Below are 8,526 nucleotides of genomic sequence, written 5' to 3' on the forward strand. Positions count from 1 at the left end.
TTAATACATTTATTGAGGGCATTCAAAGTCCCCAACCCGCACTTGACCAGCGTGGTGGACTCAAGGCCTAAACCTTCCTCCTCGTTTAGAAGGAGACCCTTGCCCTGCAGTGGGACAGTAATGGGTTAAAAAAAACTGTTTAAAAAAAAAAAATTTAAGACAACCAAAAACTGACCGATAGGCAGTCGCTCCACCTAAAGTACTGGTACTCAGCTGCACCCGGTGAGACTGGAAGCCGACTCCAACATAGTTGGAGGAAAGGCAAGGCTGATGTTAAAGAGGGAAAAAAATGCAAAAGCTATGCTTAGCGCCATCTGTAATCAAGTAGACGTACTATTTATGGTGTTATAATATTTCACTGTAAAGAGTGACACCTAGCGTCAAATAGTAATAATTAATACAGTTCATGTTATATTGAAGTAATATATTTAATATTACACCTACTACAGCTGTACTATTACTTTAAAATCCTAAAAGCAAACCATATGTGCTTTATTTAATTAATGTGTACCAACAAGCTACTTTTTATTTAATAACTGTAAAGCTGGCAAAGCGTTATTACCTATTAGTTCAACTATTGTTATAAAGATGTCGCTGTTCTAAATATCATCTGAAACTTGAGAAAGACGTTCGTACTTAATACTCATACTATTTACTTGTAATACATGCTAGTATATATTAATGTATTCTGGAGCTGTAAGTAAATAAGTACAAAGTTTAAAATTAAATGGCATCAAAATGCTTATGCCATTATTTAAAAAGACGCCTGAAACAATGTACGCATATTGAAGTCTTACAACTTGTGGCTATTATAAATCAACTAGGAGTTTTGGGGTATTCATCATTCAGTTTTATCTCTTTTGAAACACATACAAATACAGCTAAAATTATAATAAAAAACAAATTTTACTTTTAATTTATTCACGTATCACTAATATAAGCGATGAAACTCTCAACACTGGCGCTGTCTCTACTCTTCGGGAATATTTCATCACTAGCGCCATCTACCATCACTTCGTGTAAAGCTAGGGTTCTCAGCAGTCGGTCAGACTCGCTACCATCTCCTTCTATAATCCGATCATTAATCATATTAGTTAAATTTATTTCATCCATCGTTTTATCATCAAGGTTTGTATCCGGTTCCTCATTAGAGAGACTCCTTCGTGATTGAAGGCCAGATCCTCCAAGTTTCTTTTTAGCTAGTTCAATAAATGTAGGAGATTTTAAAGTCTCGCGTAACCAGTTCTTGATTTTGTTCTTTTTGTCTTCTACGCGGGCTTTGAATCTGAAAGGTAATGTTTGTTTACTTTTAGAGGAATAGCATAACTAATTTGTTATTAGTTTTAAAAAAAATGATAATAATGTAGTCGCTCATATTTCATTTAAACTGTTTTTATTAACATCAATTTCTAGCAAAACCGTTGGCTGGTTACATTACGTACAAACATGTATTTTTGACTTCGTGCTACTCAGTTTCGCACTCAAATAAAAATATACTAAAAATCCTATCTAAATTATACACAAGTCTGTACAACAAAAACATAATAATATACAGGGTGTGGCGTAAATAATGGATAATCCTTTACCAGCAGATGGGCGACTTCCCGACTGCTCTAAAAATTAAAATTTACCTCTGGCACAAGTATCATAGTTTTTGAGATATTGGCCATTTTGTGTGTTTTTTAAGAAAGCGATTTACGCTCTTAGTTTTTGATGCTGTGATCACAAATTAAGGCTTTTTTTTATCCGTTTTTTGCAAATAAATCCTGAATAGATGTGCTATTGAATCTAGAACGCGCTTAGCGTGCAAAAATAAAATTAGTCGACCGGCAAAAGTGTTAATAATTTAAGTTCAGTACATTTAGCAGTAGTTTATCTATTCTAACTGCCATGTTTCTATGAACTTAAACGCTTGAATAGATAAACTACCGCTAAATGTACATCAGAGACGGTTAGAGAACTCCTTTCACATTTGTTAGTTAGACTTACTTCTGTAATTCCTTCTCTCTCTGCCGAGCCTTATCGATCTTGGGTTTAAGTTCAGCCACGGTGTAGGCCTCGTTGCTGGTGATGGTCTCCTCCACCCACTCGGTGACCTCGGACACGCGGGAGTACACCCCGGGGGAGCGCGGGTCGCCGCACTGCTTGCCGCCGAAGGAGACGATGCCGAGGAGAACGCCGTCTCGGACTGCTGGACCGCCGGAGTCGTGCTGATGATGAATTACAATTTTAAGTTCACTTTAATTCAGACAATAATATATATTTTGTTAATGCTTAATGTGTGCAATGGCTTTGCAACGGCTTCCCTCTTTCATTCCAAATTTCCCCGTTGTGTGTAATTATTGCTACGCATACTTACGTTGTTTATGCTTGACTTGAAGATTCAAGAATCACATGCTTCGTTTCATCAAAATAGGTTCGGTTGTATAGCCGAAAGAAACATGATAACAAACAGAGATAGGACCGGCTTTTTTATGGATAAAAATTATACTGAAAGTACGGATTTGTGTTATATTCCCAGTACTACTATAATACCCCGGGGTGATAACTGGCATCAAATTGTCTCAATAATAAACAGTAATGATTCTTTCTACTCACATTGCAAGCATCTTTCCCTCCAGTAGCGTATCCAGCGCACAGCATCCTTTGCGTGATATAAAAGCGGTACGACTTCTGACAGTCGTCCAGAGTCATCACTGGGACAGGCACGAAACGCAGACGGTCAGGAATGTGACCGTAGCCTGACTCCTAAGGATAAATGAAAATATCGCAATAAATGATTTGATTTGAAATGATTTGATTTGATATTTAGTTTTTGAGGGTATATTATGGTTTGTGGATGCCACAGCTGATCTTAAGATTTCGAGTTTGATTCCCAAATCAAGCAGCCGGGCAAAGTATTAGTGCTGGTTTATTTGATATTTTGTTGGAATATTGTCAATAGTAGCCCGGAGTTCGGTATCGTGCCCGGAACATTATTCTCCTATTACAAAAAAAAAGACTAATATTCTATCAGAAATGTAATCAGTTACCACCTTCCTGAACTCTACAATCGAATTTAAACTAAGACAATGACATAATGATTAGCAGCTGCATACACTACGGACCACAAACCATTTGGCGAGTTGAAGTACCAAATAGTTTCTAAGTCAAACTGGTACTCACATCAGTACTCCCCCACCCAGTCACAATGAGTATATCGCTCTCCTTCATGAGATAGTCCTTGGACGGCAGGTTGAGCACGGCGATGTTGCGGCCGATAGGCATCGGTCTGTCCAGACGGAGGAGCGAGTAGTCGAAGTCTGCGTTACCTGGCACGTACTCGTGTGGGAAGAACACCTGAAAAATTATATGCATAATTAATAAATATGATTACGTTAAGCCCAATAATTATGCAAGTTGCAGCTGTAGTTTTTCTTGTTTTTATTTAGCTTTGTTGTGATCTACGAAACAAACAATGAGCATGAGTCTATTTTTTTTTATCAGAAATCGATAACTCTAAATCGGGAGGTAGTGGGTTCAATACCGTTTCAAAATAAATGTTTAGTCTTGTCATTTCGTCCATTCTCTGTTCGTAAAATTCCTCACCTACCTACGTTAAATTTCAATATATAAGAAACAAAAGAAATCGCTTTTTAAGTGAATTATTAACATGGGATATCTTATTTGACTTGTTTCTTACTTTATTAACTCGTGCCTGATAGCCTCCTCTGTTGTGGAACGAACTCCCAGCTCTGATAATGAACGGAGTCAACTTTTTCTTGTCACCGTCGAATGCACTGCAAAGTAAATAGTACTCTTATATCTAACTAGCTGATCCGCGCAACTTCGCTTGCGTCATCTAAGAGAATGGGTCAAAATGTTCCCCGTTTTTGTAACATTTTTCGTTGCTACTCCGCTCCTAATGACCGTAGCGTGATGTTATATAGCCTATAGCCTTCCTCGGTAAATGGGCTATCTAACACTGAAAGATTTTTTTAAATCGCACCAGCAGTTCCTGATATTAGCGCGTTCAAACAAACAAACAAACAAACTCTTCAGCTTTATTATATTAGTACAGATATTAGTATAGATATAGATAACGGATAAAATATTAGGATAAATAAATACCCAGTGCCCATAATACTAAGTTTTAGCACTATATTGAATCCGATAGAGTTAAGGATTGTATAGTATAAGAACTGGATTCAAACCTACTTTCCCTAGATCGTGAGTACCTAGACCTGGAAATATTTAATCTATCTAGAAACTTTATTTAACCTGCTGTGTCTTTACAGTGACATAATACTCACGACTCCAAACAATGTCCAGCAGTAAGCACCCACTGCTCATCAATGATGGAGCCACCGCACCAGTGCTTGGCGTTTCTGCTGATGGCCACGTTGTAAGGATACATGCTGATACTCGTCTCCATGCCGCCCACGATACGACGGACTGCATACGAACGGAATGCCCACGCTATGTGACGTTCGTCGTGGCTTTCTGGGAATACTGGAAAGACATAAAAAATGTTCTAGGCCATCATTCTTAACCGCGAGGCGTGCGGCTTGCAGTGCATGCTTCGACAGTTTTTCCGCTGCACACCGCCAAGCGGAAATGAAGACACACGTGGTGGGTTAGTGGGTATGCTCGCCCTTATGGCGGGAGAGTCCCACATTACCCTGCACCCCACCCAGTGTGTAGTATATGCATAAAACAATCCCCAAAAAAAAGGTCATCATTCTTTTTCTAAGACTGCCTTTTAAGATAGCTCTATCCACAGATCTTTGTAAATTACGCGTTCCTATTTTAGCAATTTATGATTATCACGTGCGATGTTTTGTTTTGATTCTAAGACATGGATAAACAATGCATTTTCTTTTGTAACATCAAACCTGTTATACTCGAAGTCTTATAAATACACTCAAATTTCGCCGTTTTCAAAGTTAGTCCCATGTAATAAGGCCATATGTAATTGGAGGCGAGAATATTGCCGGGCATTTGAGAAGTGTACCATGTAATTGTTTAGGATTGCGTGTTTTAATTAGATAAAATCTTTCCCTTTAAATGTTATCATCTATTTTATGCCCTTATCTTCAATGGCTTGATTCAACACGTGATTGATACGTGCACGTATGTGTTCACGTGCAATAAAGTGCAAGCGTGCACGACTGCACGTGTGATATGATAACAATGATTATTTGCTTACATCTTCAAAACCTTTTATAAAAATATGACACTTTTTTCGGCAGGAGTAAAAGACAAAATCCAACAAATTATTTTCCAAAGTTACTCTATTATAATAGTTATTAATATCAATCTAACTGCTAGATAAACTAGTTCTCTAGAGGACTTGTATGTGTCATTTTTAAATGAATTATTCCGATTTCTTAGGTGCAATGAATAAACCTGTGATAATTAGGTAGAAATCTTGGTTTCTTATGAAGATTGAAGGTCAAACTGAAGGTACAAGTAAGTTGTTCAAATCATCTTTGTTGTGACGTGTAATAAAGGAAAACATTACTAGGAGACTATAAATCTACAGGAGTTCTTTGGAAATCTTCAATGTCACATACAGCAGGGCTATTAAAGTCTTTAAAATACCCTTACCTGGATACCCTCTTTTATCACTAGCAATCTTAAACCTCGTCGAACTCTCATCGTTTCTAAACTTATATTTCTCTTCCAACAACGCTTGTATATCCGATCCATCATTACGTACTTCTTCACTAGGCCTTGCGTCTATTTGCACACTGAACTTAGGTTTATGCTCATACAAAGACACCTCTTCAGGAACTAAATCCCTTTTGTGCAAAATCTCTGGTTTTACTTCTACAGTAATCATTTCAGCATTTAAAACTACACTTAGAATTATATTTTGTACAATATATAGTAAAAATTTGTTACTCGGTTTCATTGTAGCTACATTTTTATTGGAAATGTTTTCTAATAATGGAATTGTATGGTTCGAGATAACGTTTATGCATTTTGTTTTATGGGATGTCGTAAAGTCGATGAGATTTTTGGAGTTATGTGGAACTGTGTAGATAATGCAGTCGGGTTTGGGATTATTCAATTAGATGTTTTGTTTTACGTACATTATATCCAACTGTTTAATCAATAAATTTAAATAAACCTTGTTGTCGCTTCGGGGTGTTCTTCTGTTAGATAGTTTTAATCTAGGTATTTTAATTCGATTATGATAAATTTTCTTCCGACTGCGGATTAGTCCGCGTCCATCTCTCAAGAAATAGTTTCATCAAAATCCTTTCAATAGATACCATGTGAAGCCGTAACATCCAAATATCCGTCTCCAAAACTTTCGCATTTATAATATTAGTAAGATAGTAAGATTTTTAAACTTTAGTGAAAAACTTACCAGAAAAAACATCGGACCATGAAAAAATCCGTTTTAGCTGTAATTCAAAATGTGTTTAACTAAATAATATAATTATTATTATAGCAGTGGGTAAATTATATCACATCACATTCATAAATAATGGTAAAAAAATGGATGGTAGACATTAAGTTATTACGGTAATATAACCATCTATGAATACTAAAGGAATCATGAAAAGGGTTTGATTACACAAACAACAATTTGATATAATTTGTTATTCGAATGAAATATTAAATTCTTGTTTTGCAAGAGACTCATTACTAAGTTTCCACATACATACAAATCGCTCTCATCCCCTACGGGGGACGGTAGAGACCAAGAAATTTCCAAAAGTTGTTACCTAAAACTGACTTTGAAATTTTAGGTCCAATATTTTATAAGGAAAATTGTGCTTCCTATACCCAAAGGTTTAAGCAGGGATACATAAATCGCACTTACTTTCCGCTAGCTTTGTTGTTAATCCCATGTAATAAAGGCCACGAATTTTGTTACATACTTATGCATGTTACCAATCTGCTAGCTGTTATAGAGAACATTCGGGTAGAAATTGGCAACACAATACAAAAATCGCATCTCTTTGACTGAACAGGGAATCGAACCCGAAATATTACAATAGGTAACATACACTGCAGGGCTATATATTTATAATCATATGGTACATTATTTATAAGGCCATGTTATAACACAAGTCACAATCAATAGGTAATATTGATTAATTTTTACCGTGTCGTGTCTATTTCTGTACCAGGCGTGGATGAGTTGAAAGAGGTGTATTGATTCGTGTAGAACATAGGGTTATGAGTGTTGCTTAGGGTTCCCAACTGAATGAAATGAAACATCGTGAGGGAACCTTGCGTGAACTATTTGTTGAAGAAAAAAACTAATTTTCATTTCGTTAGCGTAGTGGACTGTAGCAGTGGAGCAGCCTTAAGCACCTTTTATATTGAACTAGAGGCCGCCCGCGTCTTCTTCCGCGCGGAAACCCTTCCCGTGTTAAGTCCGATCCATCGGGAACTCCGGGATAACTATGACTATGTGTTATTCTGGGTCTTCAGCTACGTATATACCAAATTTCATCGTTCTCACAAACTTTCGCGTTTATAATATTAGTAGGATTAATGCAGAATGTCGAAAAATGTTTATTGGGCAGAAGATATTAGTTACGCGTCGAGAGGGACGCCCTAGAAAGACAGATCATAATCGGTAATGTACTTCAAAAAGTTCAGGTGCGTAGTACTCGTAACCGGCGGTCATGTATACATGTGAATAAATCAAAAGAAGTTTGTAGGAATCGTAGTAAAGCGTTCTTTTTCGACCCCTATGGAAAAAAGACGTGATTTAACGTATGTACCTATGTGTTATTTTACTTCAATATTACGAAAAAAACGGTTCCTAAAACTCTTCTCATGATATATTCAAGAAAGCAGAACGGGTGAAATAGCAATAACAATTTGTGTACTCATTTCCACCGTTACAGTGGATACTTACGCAGCCATTCTATAAATAAATAAAGAGTTCGTGTCATAACGCTTTAAGCTTAAAAGGAAAGGCAGTGTGGACGATGGTTTTCGAGTTTTTGAAAGCATACTAAAGGATTTCAGTATTTAAACTGTATTTAAGTTGTCTGTCCTACTTCGAATCTCTTATGAATTTAAGAGGCTTGTGACCAGGAGTTCATAAAGTTCCTGGTTAAATGTAAAAGTATGGACAATTTAAAATATAGGTAATCAGTGACTATCTTAGTCTTAGTCCGCTCGTGTATACAGTGCTGATTAGGAGGTTTCTTGCCAGCTCTTCTCATTGGCCCTACCTTCCGAGCTGGCGGTAAATTCACTCTCTGTATCATTGACTATCATAAGTGTTAGCATTTGACCTAAATGAATAAATGATTTGATTTTGATTTTTTAGTGATGTGATTTTGACGTCCTTTTGTTCCTGCTTTACGTACAGGCTTGTTGCTATATTCAGACACAGACAGTTAAATGGCGCTTACTATCAACTTAAAAGCATCGCCGAATATATATAAAATGTATTAAATAAAAGCGTTTCAAAATCAAAGAGGTAATAATAGCTTTGACTAGCCAATAACCATTTAAAAAAAACTTTCTAAACCGTAAACTATAGAGCAACTGTCAGTGTCATTTTGT

At 36.6% G+C, this 8,526-nt stretch overlaps 1 protein-coding gene across 1 annotated transcript; it reads right to left on the reverse strand.

Moving 5' to 3' along the window:
* Window positions 1-921: 921 nt before the first annotated feature.
* Window positions 922-5,948, reverse strand: LOC142982825 (uncharacterized). Its single transcript, XM_076129509.1, has 7 exons — window positions 5,590-5,948; window positions 4,293-4,491; window positions 3,683-3,779; window positions 3,166-3,339; window positions 2,599-2,748; window positions 1,990-2,210; window positions 922-1,285 (listed from the first exon to the last, which is right to left on the reverse strand). Exons 1-7 carry the CDS (start codon window positions 5,894-5,896, stop codon window positions 922-924), a joined length of 1,512 nt encoding a protein of 503 aa, XP_075985624.1. The 5' UTR covers window positions 5,897-5,948.
* Between the last annotated feature and the right edge of the window lie 2,578 nt (window positions 5,949-8,526).

This window comes from Anticarsia gemmatalis, chromosome 22 (genome assembly GCF_050436995.1).
Source record: "Anticarsia gemmatalis isolate Benzon Research Colony breed Stoneville strain chromosome 22, ilAntGemm2 primary, whole genome shotgun sequence".
NCBI classification, from domain to species: domain Eukaryota; kingdom Metazoa; phylum Arthropoda; class Insecta; order Lepidoptera; family Erebidae; genus Anticarsia; species Anticarsia gemmatalis.